Source organism: Gymnodraco acuticeps, unplaced genomic scaffold (genome assembly GCF_902827175.1).
Source record: "Gymnodraco acuticeps unplaced genomic scaffold, fGymAcu1.1, whole genome shotgun sequence".
Lineage (NCBI taxonomy): Eukaryota > Metazoa > Chordata > Actinopteri > Perciformes > Bathydraconidae > Gymnodraco > Gymnodraco acuticeps.
This window is the reverse complement of record NW_022990346.1, coordinates 2,360,474-2,380,517: the sequence shown is the minus strand read 5'-3', so window position 1 is coordinate 2,380,517 and position 20,044 is coordinate 2,360,474. Positions and strand designations below refer to the sequence as shown.

The 20,044-nt window shown below is 41.0% G+C and overlaps 2 protein-coding genes across 2 annotated transcripts; one reads left to right on the top strand and one right to left on the bottom strand.

The window, feature by feature from the left end:
- The first annotated feature begins 272 nt into the window (after positions 1–272).
- Positions 273–10,753, top strand: nuak2 (NUAK family, SNF1-like kinase, 2). The gene is made up of 6 exons (XM_034223838.1): positions 273–664; positions 5,096–5,216; positions 5,713–5,864; positions 6,926–6,991; positions 7,411–7,663; positions 7,759–10,753. The coding sequence occupies exons 1-6, from the start codon at positions 428–430 to the stop codon at positions 8,814–8,816; spliced, it is 1,887 nt and encodes a 628-aa protein (XP_034079729.1). The 5' UTR covers positions 273–427; the 3' UTR covers positions 8,817–10,753.
- Positions 10,754–10,799: 46 nt separating this feature from the next.
- Positions 10,800–14,616, bottom strand: ccnd3 (cyclin D3). Its single transcript, XM_034223839.1, has 5 exons — positions 13,634–14,616; positions 13,241–13,456; positions 12,517–12,679; positions 11,567–11,700; positions 10,800–11,321 (listed from the first exon to the last, which is right to left on the bottom strand). Exons 1-5 carry the CDS (start codon positions 13,868–13,870, stop codon positions 11,220–11,222), a joined length of 852 nt encoding a protein of 283 aa, XP_034079730.1. The 5' UTR covers positions 13,871–14,616; the 3' UTR covers positions 10,800–11,219.
- Positions 14,617–20,044: the final 5,428 nt, after the last annotated feature.

Genomic DNA, 20,044 nt, shown 5'->3' with positions numbered 1-20,044 from the left:
ACTGTGAAGCATAATTGAACAACCACTTGGATTGGAGTGTGAATTATTTCCCTGGGAAGCTTAACAAGGAAACACAAAACGGACCTAAATATGTGATTGCACACTCCCCGGCGCTGCCCCGTGTCCCATATCAAGCGCTCCTCGGTGCACCTGAACCGCCCCTCCACTATTTGACGTGGCTGAGGTCAGCTCGTGTCGTAGCACGCCGTGTACCTGCTGCTGATAATGGTCACCGCGCCGCACAGGGGACACACACGCGTTTAGTTTCTGTCTCACTGCCGGAGTTGGAGGAGTTCATGATTACACTTTTATCCGATCTGTACCTTTGGGAGCAACTTGCCGGCAGAGCTCCGCACGGGGGAATGCACTTTAACAACGACACCTGCATCCGTAAACAAGCCAACAAGAACAACACCGTTGTGTCAGCATGGCGGACTTAAATGTTTCCAGTCTTTCGTCAAACCCTAGGCCGTCTGTTGGGGCTTGTTCAACCGAAAATTCTCCTGTTTTTGGAAAAGCCCCGTCCCAGGTGACCGTGAAAAGACAAGCCGTGAAGAGACACCACCACAAACACAACCTGAAACACAGGTACGAGTTTCTGGAGACCCTGGGGAAAGGAACCTACGGCAAAGTGAAGAAAGCCAAGGAAAGATCCGGGAGACTGGTAAGAACTGACTATATTATTTAATTACAATTTGACATACTTGTTTTGATCCTCTACAGTCGGCATTGAAGTCTGTTCCTGTTCTGCGGCCCCATTAGCCATATGTTGCTTAGCGATAGAGAGCTGTAATGTTTGCACACATAATATGGATATAAATTATTCAAGGCTGGCTTCCAGTTTCTCATTGTAAATAATTACAAACTAATAAAGGAGGTATGTTTGTGTCTGCTGCGGTTATTTCTTTGTAAGTTGACAAACCAGCTAATGTTTGCCCTCAGACTTCACTGTTTGTTTTAGGGGGGCTGCTCTTACTTTTCTCATAGTTTTTCTGAAAGCTATGTCAAGTCCTTGCTTCTGATTAGATCACTGAATACGATGTTTATTTTAATATTTGCTAAATTGCAACCCTTATACTAATCTTAACATTGTATTCTCACCAACATTTGTGATATTGGGCTATATAAATAAACATTGATTGATTGATTGACCAACTGTATCAGTGGATACCAAAACCTCTGGTTGACACTTTGTTTGTACTTTGCAATGTTAGTCCTTTGTTTGAACTAATAGCAAATCATTAACCTCGTAATAATCATAATAATATAAAAATGAGAATAATAATAATTAAGTAGTGTAGGTAGTAAGTAGTAAAATCTACATTTTCACATTGTGATACCAGTTCACACATGGATGGTCCTGTGTGTGAGATAAACCTATGAATAAGTTATTTGTGATGTACTAAAACAGATCGTTTGAAAACAAATCACTACGTGTGTGCAAGATCACCCTGGATCCTGTAATGCTGTCACTGCACAATAAGTCACCTCCTTTTGGCCCCTCTTTGGCATTAAGAGAATAAAGGAAAGGCGTTTCGTTGGAAAGGTTGTGTGACATTGTCTCAGCTATTTAAACAGGAAAGTTAGGTAACTTTTTGTGATAAAGCTGGATGGGGAAATAGCAGCCACTAGCAGTTTAGGTGAATTCCAGTTCCCTGGGACCTAAGGGGAAATGGGAGGAATTTAAAACAGACTTGACAGAGATAACCCTGAGGCACTGGGAGGAGTTGGCAAACACATGGAAATGCCTTTTTTGTTGAAAGATAAAAACAAATGCTATAGTGTATCCAAATTAGATCGTGTTTTACTTATTTCTTGCATCAGAAGTGCTTGTATTCTTAAATGTCTACAAGTGCATTACCTGTTTATGAATGATGGTAGACTAAATCTACAGTAAGTAACACCTCAGTACAATGCAATACAATTTAACTGCATATATAATGGCCATAAAGAGCAAATTACCACCTTTCTAAAAACAAAAACGAATGACTTCTTGAAGGTTTACTGTAGGGCATCTGCTTTTTACCGCATTTGGTTTCACTAGTTATGATTTATAAACAGGCAATCGAGTCTGCGTAATACAATATGTTCCTCTATCAATAATCTACAATTTGTTAGATCGTATATTCTTGTTTCCATAGTGTAGTATCTGCAACAAGAAATGCAAATTATAGGCAAAGTATTTAAAACAAAAAGCACACCTATTTTTAAAAAAAAAGGCATAGTGACTCATCAAAAAAACCAAAACAGATACTTGGCCTGGAAATGAAGTCTCTTTGCCAGCAATTTGGGCTCAGCTGACAGGTGATGTTTATGAGAAATACTCTGTGTTAAACGATCATGAGTGAAAGCGCTTGGAAGTCAAGGAAGTTAGTCAGGAATTCCCCCTTTGTACCTGCAGTAAACAAGTAGTGATACAGGTTCAGCCTTGTCTACCAACAAAATCTCTGCTGTGACACGACTTCCCGCTGCTGATGCACTTTGCTTTTATAGGATATAAGTTGGTGTCTGAAATTGATCCCTGAAGGCAGCTACCTTGTTATAGTCCTGCCTGAAACCTGTGTTCAAACATGTATGTTTTGAATTCAGTACGGCTCAAACGGCAGTAAACATAGAACGGAGAAACATTCACCTGTGTTGTTTTTATCCACCTACCTTTTAGTATTGACAACACAACGGACAAAGATATGTAATTTGACACGGGGAGGGACACGGCACAAAGGATGGCTTCATCTTGCGTGCGTTGGCACTACAGCTGTTCCCATTATCTACATGCATGATTTGATTACATAACCCACTTAGGTTGGAGGTTTCAGCACACATCGCTGCGTGACATGAATTCTAAATGTGCATCTGTTACTTAACACTTTTTTAGGGTTTCACAAGGTATTTACAAATCTATTACTGAGGGCAAAGTCTCTTCTAAGTCTTCAGTGGCAACTAGCTAGTTTCAAACTAGTTGTTACTACATTTAACAAATTAAGCAAGTAAATGCCTATGGAAAAATGTAAAGCAGTAGTGAGTAAATATGAAATGTAGGGCTGCAATAAATTGTCGTTATTAATTCTTGGTCTATAAAAATTCCCCAAAAACACAAATTCAAAGAAAATCAGCAAAATAAGAACCAGGAACTTGGATTATTTGCTAGGAAAATGGTATATGAATGATTAATCATCAGAATGTTTAATGATAAGTTTCTCTCATTGGTTTCAGCTCTAATCCATAGTTTTGCCCAATAAAAGTATTCAACTGAAACCTAACTACTATTAATACTAGTTGTAGTAGGGGAAAGAATATATTACAATTAACTGCCAATGCTTTGTTAATTAAGGTATTTTATTTATGTGTGCATACATGGGCAAATGTGTATGGTTTCAAAGTTAACTTATAATGTTAATGCGTATTAGGTCAGTCGGAGATATTCACTAAAGGGTACGTAACTAACCCTAATGATTATTTTGGTTTATATTGAAATGGGTTTAGTTATTTCGGGAATATTCGTATTAATGTGAAATGCAATGTGTCGGGGGAGAGGATACATTATATTTATTTTGCTCTTCGCTTTAAATGAATCATACATATCCACAAGCTAACACTAGCCCTTCCAGTTGGCTTAGTTAGCTATGCAACAGTTACACCTCAAATTGTTGTTCAAGTGCGAAGAATATGGGTTTATTCGTACAGGAACTCAAAGTTTTAGACCTCAGTGCCTATTGCGTGGAACATGCTGACCGTTACAAAGACTGCACACACAGGGATAACTGCACAGGGGTGTGAACTCATCATGAGTGGGAGTCCAGCCCGTCTGAAAGCTGTGCAAACAAAAGAAGGAAACCACGGTTCCCAGAATCGGGGAGAAAGCTATGTGGTGTGGACACCATGCTGACCCGGAGGAGCGCCGAGGCCAGACGGTGACTCATGACGGGAGACAGTTGTGTGTTGGGACTGATATGACAAGTCACTGCTTTACTCACTTCCCTCGTGTCTGTAGCCTCAGGGGTTTGAAAGGAGAGAAAACAAGGACACCCCACCACTGCTGCCCTCCTGGTGCCTCATGACACCCTTCAGCGTCGGGGTAGTCTGATGACGCACTCGGTGCACAGAGGAATCTCAGGCATCTGGGGTTCAAACACAACATGAAGACATACAGACAAGTTAAAAGCTCCCCAACAGATACTGTTCAGATTTACATTTCTATATTCTTCTGTATGAGTCTCACAGACGTAACAGCAGACAATGGATTTCATTACAGCACACAATAGTTGACCCGGAGCAGAATTTACGGCTCACTGCCCATTGTTCCTCTCCCAAGAGGACATACCTCAGACGGAAGGCTAGTCTTATTGAAGGCAGAATGAATAGGAGTTCTTAAAAAAACGAAACTATTGCCAAAATGGCAGACATGGCACCAAGAAAAAGACTTCGGCAAGAATCTGGGGATACGATACGATTCAGGATTTACATTAAATATATTGAGATAATAAGCAAGCTGATATCATGCGACTGTGATTTTTTTTTTTTAGGAAATCATTTTAAAGAAAAAGGTGTTTTATGCAATCAGAAGAGTGAGATTTGCATGTATGACAGTTTTACTGCAGTCTGAGCCGCTGTCTGCCATAAATATTTGCCTGAAATCTATTAGATATATGTATTGTTTTTAAGAGTGGATACAGCGTCCCAAAACATAATATTGCAATGCTTAAGTGTATTCTTCCAACTGTAAATTTGGATTAATTACCAATGAAACACACCCTTGTGCATTTCAGTATGCAGCCTCACTCGTCTGGTTTGACAAGTATCTCATTGAGGCTTATGTTGGCAAACCATTAAAAATGATTATTGCTGTGTAACTAACACTACAAAGACGGTTTATTGTTTTTAGGACTCCTCCAAAATTGTGCTCCGGCTACACTGTGTGTTAATGTTTACCATTATTCTGAAATTATTACTTGTGGCCACAGCAGCTGATGATTATTACACAGTGGCTTTTAAAGAAAATATTTGACTCTCCTAGAAAACTAAAGCTGTAAAATGTTATTGAATATTCCCTGCAAGTAAGTAAAAATAGATTCATTTTCATTTTGTCTTTGTTCAGGTTGCCATAAAGTCGATCAGAAAGGAGAAGATCAAAGATGAGCAAGACCTGGTTCACATTCGCAGAGAAATTGAGATCATGTCCTCACTCTGCCACCCGCACATCATCACCATATATGAAGGTACAGTATGCAAAATGTGATGCTTTTTGTGTGTAGTTTCATCGTTTACATCGTAACTGAATCTCCAGCATGCAGCGTGAAAAGTGATACCTGAAAAGATTTCTCAAACAGTCTTTGTTTGAGATTCAGAGTTTGGTCACGCAAGTCTTTTGTGCAGAAGATGCTACGTTACATAAGGGTTTATACCCTGTCAGCGCTGTGGGATAATGTGCAGGCCTTGTGTCTTCCAGTGCCTCTCACGCCTGATCAGATAGCCATCATTCAGTGTTTGTCCACTTCAGTGCATGTTTGATTACAATACAATCATCATGGGGCCCTGTTTATCCTAATCGGAGGAGTGAAATAGGGGCTAAAGGAAGTTCTGTAGTTCCTTTCAATGCGTCCTTAATTGAACATACAGTGTGTGTTCGTACTGATCAGTCCAGATCATTCAGTTCCATTAGGGTGATTAGTTGAATATGAAATCCTAAATAAAAGGTGTTTTTTTTTGTTTCAGTATTTGAGAACAAAGACAAAATTGTGATAGTGATGGAGTATGCCAGCCGGGGAGACCTGTACGACTACATCTGTGACAAGAGGAGCATCTCTGAGCGGGACACCAGGAGCTTCTTCAGACAGATTGTATCTGCTGTGCACTACTGCCATCAGGTAGGGCAGTCTCTCATAATCCAATCATTTTATACAGAGCACATTGTTTTCTTTTACAGAAGATGTAATCATGGGACATTGGAATCAAGTTTTGAAAAACAAAATGTAGGTATATTATCTATGGTATCTATCTCAGTTCCCATCATGCGTGGCTGCTACAGTACGTTAAAGCTGATGACGCAGAGCCCCACTCAGACTAGCTGCTTCGCTCATTGTTTTTTTCCAGGGCAGCGGCACCCCCAAAGTTACATAATGGGCATTATTCAGTGTGCGCCTGCTGATCTGCACAGGGAGGCTGTGAGAACGATGCAGGGGGAAATGAACAGTTTGTCTGCAGAGAGCTAGCGTCAGGGCTAAAGGTCAACCGACCCAACACACACAACATGCACGGTCTGACACTCTTAATGAGGGTGTGATGGAACAGAAAGGCTACACACACACACATAATCAGTTGTGGTTTTTACAACACACTATATTTTATTGTAGCAGTTCAGCACTTTGCAGAGCTGTTACAGGTTTGCTAGACAGTATTTACAGAGTGAATTGCCCTGTCATATTTTGTGCTAACCATCTGTCTCATTTCACTTTTAATGAGTGCTGATGACGTCTCGTTAAATGTTTAATTTTCCATGTTACTTTATACATTGATTGAACATAGCCATCTTTTAAAAATTGGTTATATTATGGTAAACGAGATGAATTATAAAGTACTGCACGCAATAGTTTCTTTATGACTGCAACTTAACAATTACTAAAGGCTTCAAACATAATGTATCCGTTGCTACAAGCAGCAGAAGTAGTTGACCTGCATGTTCGAGAGCAACACGTTCAGGCTGTCCTCGAGTCAAAGGCATGCCCCCCTACAGAGCGGAGGACAATGAAGCACAGCTGATGTACCAGAACAAAATCTCAGAAAAGAATGTGTTCTGTCCCAGTAATGAGTGACTGATCCTTTTATAGGAAAAAGACCACTTCCAGTAAACTGGTGCATAATGGCCCGGGTGGAGACATTATCATTTAAAATTCAAAAAACTAATATCTTTATTTCCCCTCCCTCTCAGAATGGAATAGTACACCGAGACCTGAAACTGGAGAATATTTTACTAGATGGCAACGGCAACGTGAAGGTATGTTTATGGGACAAGTTCCAACCAACACAACTACACATTTACACACATGGGTATAAAAGTCTGCAGTGTTAGGTTATATCATCTGTGTTAGTTTAGATTATATATGACAGCAGATGGTGCTTTGTGTAAAGATATAAAGGACATGTGTAATATCCATAAACTGTATGATAATATCTGACAGAATACTTTTTTTTCTCTCTCTTTTGGCAAATTAATTACACACATTTTGTGTGGGTTGTTTGGGGAAGGAGGTAGAGCAAGAACAGAAGGAACATAAATTATTAACGTGCCACTGGATAATTAACACTTTTATCAGGTGTAATATTGATAATCTATTAATACCACATTTTCTTTCTACTCTGATCTAATGAAAATACTATGTTTCTCAGGTTAATGTATATTTCTTGTTCTCACAGATTGCAGACTTTGGCCTGTCCAACCTCTACCAGCGTGATGAGTTTCTCCAGACCTTCTGCGGCAGCCCTCTGTACGCCTCCCCGGAGATCGTCAATGGACGGCCTTACCGTGGGCCGGAGGTGGACACCTGGTCTCTTGGTGTGCTGTTGTACACGATGGTTCACGGCACCATGCCATTTGATGGAAACAACCACAAGGCATTGGTCCAACAGATCAGCACTGGAAACTATCGTAAACCCACCAACCCCTCTGGTGAGTCTTTCATCTCAACTTTTTATTCTAGTCATGGTCTGGATTAAAATGGAAAGATTAACAGGTTTTCTTTTCTCGATTGCTCTTCCTCTTAGATGCATGTGGGCTTATACGTTGGATGCTAATGGTAAATCCCGAGCGCAGGGCCACAATAGAGGAGATTGCAGGACACTGGTGGCTTAACTGGGGCTACCAGCAGCCATTACTGGCCGAAACAAAAAGCAGTCCACTAGAGCAGACCCCTTCACCAGCCTCCCCCTCCACATCACACCCTGCTGGGCTGGCTAGCATTGCTAGTTGGCTGCGCCGTACATCAAGACCTTTGCTGGAGAATGGCTCCAAGATGCGCTGCCTGCTCCGTTCGCCGGGCGGGGATGTAGTCCGGCAGCGCTCTCTGCGAAGGTCACGAAAAGAAAACAATGTCTCCCAGAGCATTCATGAAGTAAGCACAGACAGTCGCCCCTATAAGGGTATTTTAAAGAGGCGCAACAGTGTGAAACAGAAGGCCCTGAGTGAAGCCCCTGCTGTAAGTCCAGTGGAGCCTCAGAAAATGTTGGGTGATGCTACAGCGGCTAATGCTCCTTCGGCTAATGCTCCTTCGGCTACACTGCTGCCCCGCAAAGGTATCCTAAAGAAGCCCACCGAGCACGAGTCCGGGTACTACTCCTCCTCTCCTGACAACAGTGATTCTGGCTGGGCACCACAAACTAAAGAGTGCCCTTCAGCACCAACCCATAAGAAAGGCATTTTGAAGCGCAATGGAAAGTTCTCCTCCGGCAGGCTGCAGGAGTTTGGCTCTCTGGACCAGCTGGCAGCTTCTTTACCGTGCACAGGCGCCAGGTCGAGGCCGAGTGGCGCCATCAGCGAGGACAGCATTCTGTCTTCTGAGTCCTTTGACCAGCTGGATCTGCCAGACCATGTACGACATCCAGCACAAGTGGAAACACCAGCCAAGCCTAGCTTGAGAGGATGTGTGTCTGCTGACAACCTGCTGGATATCAAAGAAGACAGGATGCTGGGGGCCGGGCCACTGAGGTCCTGGAACTGCTACGAGGCTGGAGTGGCTGACAGTGCCTTTTCCATCACAGACTGCGATAATGTTACAGAGGCTTACAAGCAGGCCGTGGTTACACGAGGCTCTGCAGCAAGCTGAAGTCCAGTTATTATTGAAGAACACTGACTAAAGACTTGTTTTTCAGAAGTTTTGACGAACAGCTAACTACTGAATACTCAAAAGCCAAAGTGCATTAAGCGAAATCACTAGTAAATGTTAGTAATAATGATCAGCTAACTTCAGGGATTTGCACAGTACCAAAAACACAAGAGGTTTCTTGTTAAACATCCAATTGTATTGTATGGTGATTGGGGCCTGTAATTTGAGTAAAACAGGCTATAAATAACCAGATGGCACAGTATTTTTATAAGAATGATGCTGCAGTTAAACATTTCCATTTCAAAGAACCTCAGTGAAAGAAGCTGATGTGGGTCAAAAACTCTGGTCTACTACGTCAAAAACAGTGTGTTAAACACTTTGCTCAGTGACAATTGACAAAAAAACTGACTAACAGTCAGCGGTTATTTGAATATTGCTTAAGCCACAGAGTAAGTGTATTTTATTCTCCACAGGACAGTTTGATAAAGTGTTTACAATTTAACAGCTGATAATCCGTGAACCTTCACTCTTTTTTTAAGCAATAATGACTAGATGTAATGCTAGGATGGGTATTTTACAGCTTTAACTGAGCTTTGGGTATGAGGAAAATGACATTTCATGGATACCAAAGATGAAATTTGCTGTCATTGGACTTTTTTTGTTTGTCTTTATTCAAAGCAATATAAAAAAGTTCCAAGAGGAACATTTGTTTGTAACAGGGACTTCAGCTCTCAAAGAGCATTTCTTTTCAATTGTTGTTTTTTTTCTTCTTGAAATTACTTGTTTCGAGTTTGGATAATACTTGAATGATAATCATGACGCATATGACTCACATTGAGCATAACCAGTTGAACCTGCTTTTGGCTCCTGAGCACAACAGCACAGGTCATTCACTCTGTGTGCAGGTGGCAGTTTCACAGGAAAGGTGGGGCTTACGTAAGTTTTTTTGAAAGTTTTGCAGGTCACAAGTTGAAATTCTGAAAATGGTGCCCCAGCTCTCTCCTCTAGGTTGTGTACAATGTATAGCCCTTCAACTGAATGTACAAGATCAGTCATGGAGCTCAGGTGTATGCATTTTAATTTAAATATCTTGACACGAGCGGTGGTACAGTATTTCACAAAGCCGGATTAGAAGTGTGTCCTTAAACTAATAAAGCATTATGTTTCCAAATGTACAATTGTAAAATTGTGATTTATAAATGCTGATAAGGATCATTAAGTTTGACACGTTATCTGGTTCCAACTCCTGCTTTATGAATGGCCTCCTGGTAATCAGGGAAAAAGGGATTCTTTCTTTCTGTATGAAATGTCACGCTGCAGTTGCTTAATTGGATTGGCCTGCTGGGATTAAATTAGAACATAAACCCAGGCCTGGAACATTTCCGCACTATCCCCCCATGGAAACCTGATGCATACAATGTATTTATCAGCTATAATTGAAGTATTAAGTTATTGTATAATAAGTTGCAGTACCCAGATGCTGCAAAGCCATGCTTTTGTTAAGGAACTGGAATGGTAAAATGTGTATATTTTCAGTTATTTATGGTTATTTCTTTGCCAAAATAAGAATCTGATCAGGAATGTAAAGCCTATACAAATGTAAACTGCCTTATTTCAACTGGAAGTTATTGTCATTCATTTCTATTGTCACAGAAATCGGAATATTTTATTCTTGATGTGTGACACAGAGGAAGACGGGTCTAAAATGGTATCTTTCATTTTTTTTGTACAATATATAAAGTGCGTTTGGGCATTTCATTACTGTTTATCTTTCCCCCTTGACCCAGAAGTTGCAGGTTCTGTTAATATTATTTTCTTTAACAGCAACAAACCCTGTTTGCCAAAGTTACTGGGCTTATCGTTTATATGACCGTGTGATATGCCATGCTGTTATGCCTGGGATGAGGAAATCAATAAAAAAAAATTGAGAACTTGAATGCTGGATATTGTTTTATTTGACCCACATGCAAATGTTTTGGTTTTTTTACAACATCTTTTATGTTGCCGAATATTGATAAAAGCCACAAGGGAATTCAATAGTGTGATTTTGAAAACATCTTTTCAAAATCATTAGAACTGTCCAGATATAAAAATGTCATCACATCTTCAATTAATCAAGATGAATGCTAAATATATATTTGAAAAGTAGATATAACAAAAGCAATCTCAAACTGTAAAAGCTCTACATGTCGCAGAAGGAACTTTCAAACAACTATGATAAAAGAGAAATGGCATTTAGAAACATTTATCTTGATATTTCGGCTCTTTCTTCTACATGTACATGCATCTATAATTCATTTTAGCCTGTCATGTCAGGGAGGAGTGCTTGAGATGGATTTCCTGGGGAGATGTCACTGGTGTCAATACAGCATCCTGAAAGACGGTAGGGGTGTAGCTGATCTCTCAGCTGTTTGCTCCTGATCTGCTAACACTTGCCTGGAAACCAGAGGGTAGGCTGAGCTCCAACACACTGCCCAGTTGCTCATAGCAGAGGAGGACAGGGCTCTGTTCATGATCAGGGACACAAGCATAAGTTCATCAATGGGACAGACTTTCTTTCTATGGATATTGACTAATAATCCATGTACATGATAACTGACTCTTCTAAACAAATTTCAAACATTTATTTTTCCCAAAGACTGTTATCAGAGTGCTTTCTAAAATGATCACAAACATTCCCGACAATGTTGACAATAGGGCAAAGTCCCAAAAAATATTATAGACAAATGTCAGTTAAATATGACCCTTACCAGATCAATGACCAAAAGGTTGGCCAAAAACGTCATCACTGAATCAGAGGAGTCCGATAACTGTAGCCTCTGTGTGGCAATGCTCACACAGGCACATGCAACAGTGGAAGGAGAGAACACTGAAAACCTGCCGTCTGAGGAAAAGAGAGGGATATAACTTACCTTAAAATTAATCACACTTAATTTACTAATTATGATGGGCAATTGTTGTTCACTTAAAGTATTGTAGACTATTGCAGCAGGTGCTTAAATAGACAAGGCTAGCAGTTGGCATTCAAACAGATGCCACCATTGTAGACACACCCTGATGGACAAAAGCAGACATTTTCCAAAACCTGATAATGTGATTGATTATCCTAATTGCTTCAGGCAGGAGATACACTGAGACGAAGCATTAGATATTCAATCCTCGCTCAGACACCTTTTTAAAAGAGTTACATTGTCGGGAGCCAGGAATTGTCTTAATTGTATGCGCTGTAACATCATAGTCTAAAACAGCACTAAACTGAACGTATCCCTGTGACCTGCTGCCTCGGGCAGCACCACAGAGATTCGTGGGAAATCATCTAGCTGAATAGTTGGACGCTGGTCTTTAACAGCAGACAATACAGGATTACACAAACTCAGCTCTTTGTCTCCTAAATGAACTGCTGACACATCGTAATCAAAGTTATGGCTGCTTTGTGTCCATTGTCCACAGTGTGGAAAGACTTTTCTTTCACTGTTACATTAAATGCTCACTTCCATTTTTTTTATCACTGATTGTATGACAAGGGATATAAAATCCTACTTTTATTGCTACAATAGCCTTATTATTAGGCACAGAAATAATTGAACAGAGAGATATTTATATATATATGGCAAAATACTTGCATCCACTGCTGATGCATATTCTCTTCTAGTGTACTTTATTAGGGAAAAAAGCATCTTGTATTCGATAGGGAACTTACCAGTGACTGACAGAGCAATGTAGGAGTGAACATGCCTGCGCATGTTAGGAAAGTGGTGGGGCTGAACAAAGGGGAGAGCGTGCAGAACTGGCTCCAGGAAGTCAGAGGGTACCACAGACGCCAGACACCAGTCTAACCTGGACACAACTTCCACCTCCCACCGCTGACATAAACACACACACACACACACACACACACAAATACACACACACACACACACACACAGACACATAAGACAAAGCTATGTCTAACATCTGAGGGAATCCCACTGGACAGTGGGATCAATTGTATATTTGGGTATCCAATATCTTTGGCATAGGGCCTTTGATGATAATTGTGTTATCATATATATTTCTATTTATCTGATTATTTGTTAAATTGGATCCCAAATCACTGAATATTATTATGAAAAGTTCATTGCTCTTTGAAAGAGTATACTTGCAGTATTATACCATGATATATTATGCTTATCACTGGCATAGATTTGTTTTGAATGAAAGTAATAGTGTTTATAGGCTTTATTTCTAGGAAAATATATATCGTCCAACAAATGTAGTTATTCTGACAGGCCTATTTTGGATTTGGTTCCAATGACTGGTAGGCCTGAATATTTTTTAAACCCATAGCCCAAGCTAGCTACATTGCTACATTGCTTATGGGTAAATGTACAGTAGGGTATACAGTAGTGATAAGTCACTACTACACGAAGTTTAGGTATACTTACCAGGATGTCTGAAACTGAAATGGAGTTTTCTGTGTAGATGCAAAGCGTGCTGGCCGTCAGGTGGACAGTCTGTCTCATTTTGGAGGCCAGGAACATGCAAACAGACCCTAAAAGCTGCAGGTTGGACTTTTCAGTGGCGAAGCGGCTCAGGTAACAGTCCAGCAAATACACCGACAATGGGAACACCTCTTCTTCACATTTCTGCTCCTCACACACCTACAAAACACCCATATGTTGCTTTTAAAGTCAGCTACGAGAGATATATAGACTTTTTATTTTTTTATTTGAGGATACAAAGTCAGATAGGCTATTCCTGATATGAAATTACAAAATCAACGTCATCACTAATAACAATTTGAGATACACTTGAACTTTTATGACTGATTTGCACACCTGAAACATCCATACTGCCAGTATCCTCCGCATGTGGGGCTCGATGTCTGTCTGCACCTTGCCACAGGACGGGGGCAGCGGACAGCTCTTCTCTAAGGCCGTCAGGTTGTGCAGGGTTCTCGGGTCGCAGGTCACGGGATGGTCGCTGCCAGCCCGGAGAACCACATCACACTCAGTTCCACACGCATTTATATCTGTGGATTCACTTTGAAGCTGTCCATCCTCACAAAGTTCCATTCGACGAAGTTAAATACCGTGGAATTAAATATTATATCTACTTTAAATTATTAAAAAGCCAATAAACTAGCTAGTTACCGTTTTAAGCTTTAAGGTCTACCGTTAGCTAGCGATGCTAACTGTCCTGTAGCGTTCAAACTGTATCTTCTACCGTCTCGTTTTTAATGTCTCCTTCAATTTAGCATCAGTGGGATATACATGTACTCTTTAAACCAATATTAAATAAATGTCATCCTGGTTCATCAGAAAAATATATTAATTTAATGGTGCGTTCGTGGCCCTCGGGATAATTTGAACCCCCAGAAGTTTGTAAACAGTCCAGACCCATAACGTTAACCTGACCGCACATTACGACAACAACATCAAAATCCCAGTTTTGTTTAGTTCAAACAGTTGTAAATTAGCATTACATTGAAATGTTCCTTTTGAGTTAGAAAAAGACACGTGTATTGGTACGTTCTATTTTTTTGGTATAGAAAGGCAAAAAGCTATTTATTTTCTGATTACTGTAAAATAATCACCTCATTTGGGTTAAAGCAGGGGTGGGGAACCTCCGGCCCCGCGAGACAATTTGGTACGGCCCTCGAGGTAATTTATAAACACACGCAAAAAAGAAAAAAAAGTAAGAAATCTAGACCGCAAAAGAATTAAACAAGCGAGTGCCTGTTTTTCCTGACCAGGGTCCTTGAACACAACACGAGCCTATCGTGTCATCACGTGGTATGTATATGTCTCGTCTGACAGGGGTGTAGTTCTGACGGAGAGCACCAGAACGCGGCTCCGGCACTTCAAAAATTGCAGAACCCATAAGGAGCCGTACACATGCCGCAGTTTTTGCGTGGCTGTGTCTTTAGTTGAAAGCCCAGTGGCGAGCTGCTCATCTGTCATACTGATCATACAGTCAATAGGCTTGTTTGAGACGAGCTGCGGCTCGCCTCGAAAGTAGACGAGAATAGCCGATCGCAGCCGGGGGAGGTCTCAAAAAGCTCGCCTGAAGTCGGACAGCTCGGAGTCCATGCTCGGAGTCGGCTTCGTCTTCTTCTTCTCTCGGTTTTTTGGCGGATTGCAAACAACTTTAAGGTGCATACCGCCACCTCCGGAGTCGGCTTGACTCGGTTTGCATTTATAAAGAATGCACACATGTGTTTAATCGTTAATGTCAGATATGTACTAAGTAAATACATTTGTTCCTGCTCCAGATTAGATTCAACTTTATTGTTATTGCACATATTACAGGTACTGAGACAACGAAATGCAGTTGAGCTTCTAACCAGGTGCAACAAGCAGTAAAGTGAAAAGTAATGTACACATCTACAGAATAAAATATAGAATGAATTGAATGATGAATAAACAGTGAGGGGTATGAATACACTAGATATACACAGCAGCCTGAGAGCAGTATGAACAGTGTGTATGAATATGCTAAGATATATAAAGTATGAAAACGGTAAGCAGTGCAAGTATAGTATAAAATATATGGATATTAATTTAATGATGATAAATATTGTGGAACAATGATGAAAAATGTGAATGGAAGTGGCGACGTAAAACTGACACAAAACAACAACAACATTTTGCCAGCCAATTGGAGAGTTTCATCACCAGCACGTGGAAAAAACCACCAATGAGCGCTCAGCTCGAGATACCAGCGAGTCGTTTCCCATCAAGCATTTCGCTTCCGCAGCCCGTGGAGAGGAACTGCGCCGCCTCGCCGCGCCTCGCTCTCAAGGCTGCGGGCGTCTTTGTCCCGCGAGATTTCAACGTCTCAAGTAGGCGAGCCTCCAGAGCAAGTCGGACAAAATGACTAACCATCATGCAACGTACGAGCAAGACGTTGATCGAAATTGCGCAGGTCTGCGCAGGTCTCGCTTGTCTCAAACAAGCCTAATAACTTTGTTGTTATTAGCATCTGGTTAGCTAGCTATGCTAACGAATATAAGAAGGTTTTTCTCCAACCAGTGCTAAAGGCACATCTTTATATGATCATTATAGTTATAAAAAAATAAGAGAATAAAGTAAACTACTATATAAAATGCTATATGACAGTAAAATAAAAATAAAAATAATACAGTTTAAAAGGGGAGTGATTTGTAAAATATCCATAAAGAAAAAGAAATCTGCTTGCAGTTCTGTTTCATCTGGGTGTTGAGAGATGTATCCATAGATCTCTTAATGTTGCTCTCAAAGTGCACCAGATTGATGCTTTTAACTTCAACATTTAAAAAAAAAACCTTCCGGTCCCCCCCTAGAGGAGGTTAGGTCCCCCACCACTTAAATCATTTCCACATGGATATGAAACTAAATACATTTGCACACATCTTGTGTCCATATCTTTCTGTTTTGGTGGTCATGCCACAACCGTGCACGTGCATGCATTTGATTTCAAACCTTTATTTATACAGATAAATCCCATTGAGATCATTGATCTCTTTTTCAAGGGAGACCTGCTCAAGTAGTTCCACATGAAACATAAAAACATAAATAGAACAACAAAAGGACATCATACAGCATCATTTACATAATTATCCACATAAACAGGTACCAATAGCTTCCGATTGACTAGCATCCAACCGAGCTTTAAAAACATTTAGTGGCACCAGATTGTTCAGTTTCCATTTAATTTGCAGACTATTCCAAGACAGAGGAGCTGCGCATCTAAAAGCTGTCTTCCCTAAGACAGTCCTAGCAGTTGGCACATTTAATAAAACCACAGCATTCGATCTCAGGCAGTAGCCACTTACAATTTTCCGTGAGATCAGGGAGCAGATGTAGGATGGAAGTTTCCCTAACATGGCTTTGTATATAAAAATGTACCAGTGACTGAGCCTCCGTACAGTTAGTGAAAGCAAACCAGCCCTTGCATAGAGGGTACAGTGATGGGTTAATGCTTTACAGTTTGTCACACATCTCAGTGCACTGTGATAGGCGGCATCTAACTTGACCAGGCAATTGGCAGGTGCATTCATATACATCAAATCACCATAGTCCAGCACAGGTAAAAAGGTCACAGTGACTAGCCTTTTCCTGGCCTCAAGCGAGAAACAGGACTTGTTCCTGTAGAAGAAGGAACAGCCTAACCCTCAGCTTTTTAAGCAGGTTATTGACATGAAGTTTAAAAGTGAGACAATCATCAAGCCAGATACCAAGGTATTTGTAACAGGTAACCACTTCAAGTTTTATTCCTTTGTGTAGTTACAATATCTAAAACAGGCTCTGGTGTCTTTTTAGCTTTAGAAAAGAGCATTACCTTGGTTTTCTCAACATTTAACAGAAGCTTTAGTTCAGAGAGCTGAGTCTGAATAATGTTAAAAACAGCCTGTAATTTAACACCAGCCTCCTTAATGGAGGAACCTGCACAGTACATCACGGTATCATCCGCATACAAATGTAAAGTAGCTTCATCCACATTTTCACCTAAACTGTTGATGTAGATGGAGAATACAAGTGGACCTAAAACAGAACCTTGAGGAACACCATTAGCAATATTCAACCACTCAGAAGACAGCCCATCAAAATGAACACATTGGGACCTTTCAGAGAGGTAGTTTACAAACCACCCTACTGCATGGCTGGACATGCCTATACTGGCTAGCCTCTGCTTTAAAATGTGATGATCGACGGTGTCAAACGCGTTTGAAAGGTCAATAAATAGAGCTGCACAACTCTGCTTATTATCTCAAATACTCGCCACATCATTCACCACTTTCATTGTGGCAGTGATGGTGCTATGTTGTTTTCTGAAGCCTGACTGATGTTTAGACAGGATGTCATTTGTACATAAAAACACCTTTACCTGTTCACTCACTAAGCGTTCAAGAACCTTAGCCAGAACTGACAACTTAGAGATTGGCCTATAGTTATTTAATAAGGTGGCCTCCCCTCCTTTTAGCAAAGGCAGGACATACACTGACTTCCACAATTTTGGAATTGTGTTTGAGCTGAGGGAGAGGTTAAAAAGAGTAGTGAGAGGTGGAGCAATAAAATCTGCAGCTATCTTTAAAAAGAAAGGTTCTACGTTGTCCGGGCCAGCCGGTTTCTTAGGATCTAACTTGGTTAAAGTTTCACGAACAACATCAACAGTAAAAGGGGTAAAACTAAAAGGGTTTTCCAACACACGTTTTTCAGAGTCACATACTGTAGTGTTCACAGAAGCAGAGTTAGTGACAGAATCAAAAAGAGAACCACAGGACACAAAATGCTCATTAAAGCAATTTAGCATAGTAGCCCTGTCCGATATAGTGCCAGATGCTGTGGTAATGCACGGAGGTAGCTCATTACGGATATCGCCGGTGGATAACGATTTAATGGCTTTCCAAAATGTTCCAGGATTATTCAGATTCTTTGTGGTTACTGACAGATAGTACTTTGATTTAGCACTTTTGATATGAAGTGAAGCTATTTCTTAGCTGCCTAAAATGCAGCCATTCTACCTCTGAGCCTGATTTCCTAGCCTTTGCCCAGGCCTTGTTTCTCTCATGAAAGAGACTGGACAGATTAGCAGAAAACCAAGGATTGTCTCGTCCCTTTACTCTAAATGTACGCAGGGGTGCATGTCTATCAATGATCTCCATAAAACCAAGATAAAAATAAGACCATGCGGTTTCTACATCAGCACACAGATCAATTTTACACATGCACAAAACCCTGCTCCACAAAAATGTTTTTTGTCTCTCTTAATGATAATGCGAGGTTTAACCTTTTGGACCTTAGTGTCCCTAATTGTGGCTACAACACAGTGATCACTCAGATCATTTGCAAATACTCCCACAGATGAATATTTATGGGGAACATTAGTTAAAATTAGATCAATTAGAGAGGATTTATTAGGGGACTTAATGTTAGGGCGAGTAGGACTGTCAACAATCTGAGTAACATTTAAAGAGATACAAAGGTTTTTAAACTGAACTTATTCTTAACATAAATGGCAACGCCACCACCTTTATTAGGCCGGTCGGTACGATACACATTAAAACCATTTAAGGCAATGTCAGAGGCCAAAATAGATTTGTTTAGCCATGTTTCTGATAAAACCATGACGTCAGCGTCAGTCGAGCTCGCCCAGATACGGACAAAATCTAGTTTACCTAACAGACTGCGCACATTCAAGTGGATGAAACCCAACCCAGACCTAGCTTTAAAATCAGCAGGAGTAGCGATCTGACTACTACTACTGGGCGGACCAGGGTTAGGTTGTACATTTCCTGACAGTAATAACAACAAAACCAGGCATCTTTTCCTCTTAAACGACACACAGTCAACTAATTTAGAAACACCGGAAAAGTCTGCGAGTGTGTGATTTGAGCTTAAGAAGCAGTCCTGAAGAACCATCATCGTAGGAAAACAAAAAGACAAACATATTTTGTCGAGCAGATTGTCTGTGACAAGGCAACCGGTAATTGTTTGAGCAACACATCCGAACCTTTGCAGAGGATGCCCACTGCGGGTGGCAGAACAGACCTGAATCCAGTAGACTTCTCAGAATGACTAGAGATCTTCTCATAGTCCAAAACAGTTAACAGGCACAGCAGAATCCCGATATGGGCCATTTTCCCAGACCAGCACACAGTATCCGCGATGTTCCTGGAGCAAAATCAGCACAGCAGCAAAGGACAGGCGAAAACAGCAGCGTGGAAGCGCTCCGGTCCCTCCGTGGTATCCCCGGGGTGAAAGCAGGCCTCTGCAACAGCAGAACCAGGACAGGTGGAAAGCAGGCCCCAGCGGTGGTAAAATCCTCCTCCGCACAGCAGCACACGCCCGGTGGAAGCAGGCCAAGCCCGAAGCGTGGATCCACTCCGTCTCTCCGCGACGACTCCGGGGTAAAAACCTCTCCAGTACAGCCGTATTCTACAGGTGGGAGCAGGCCCCCGTAGATCGCAGGCAGCAACAGGTGGAGCCGCTCCGTCTCTTCGCGATACGCGAGTCATGGTAAAATATCTGGATTAAGAGGTTGCTTTTTCTTTGCACTGCATGAAAGAAAGGCGAAATGAATGGGCTGTGATTTTAGTTTTTTTAAGCAGAGGTCAATAATTTGTACGGCCCTCGGAGGATGTTGAACATTTTTAAATGGCCCTTGAGAGGAAAAAGGTTCCCCACCCCTGGGTTAAAGGTAGGGTAGGTAAATCACTTCAGAAACACTTTTTGTTATATTCCATGGAATGCTCTTAACATCCCTAT

What these genes read in the sequence shown, in the direction of transcription:
- nuak2 (XM_034223838.1), top strand. Translation starts at nt 428, where the DNA reads ATGGCGGACTTAAATGTTTCCAGTCTTTCGTCAAACCCTAGGCCGTCT. An exon ending in CATCATCACCATATATGAAG is followed by an intron (nt 5,217 to 5,712) that starts GTACAGTATGCA and finishes TTTTTGTTTCAG; the next exon opens with TATTTGAGAACAAAGACAAA. An exon ending in ATGGCAACGGCAACGTGAAG is followed by an intron (nt 6,992 to 7,410) that starts GTATGTTTATGG and finishes TTGTTCTCACAG; the next exon opens with ATTGCAGACTTTGGCCTGTC.
- ccnd3 (XM_034223839.1), bottom strand. Translation starts at nt 13,870, where the DNA reads ATGGAACTTTGTGAGGATGGACAGCTTCAAAGTGAATCCACAGATATA. An exon ending in TTTCAGTTTCAGACATCCTG is followed by an intron (nt 12,680 to 13,240) that starts GTAAGTATACCT and finishes TGTTTATGTCAG; the next exon opens with CGGTGGGAGGTGGAAGTTGT. An exon ending in ACCTTTTGGTCATTGATCTG is followed by an intron (nt 11,322 to 11,566) that starts GTAAGGGTCATA and finishes GATCATGAACAG; the next exon opens with AGCCCTGTCCTCCTCTGCTA.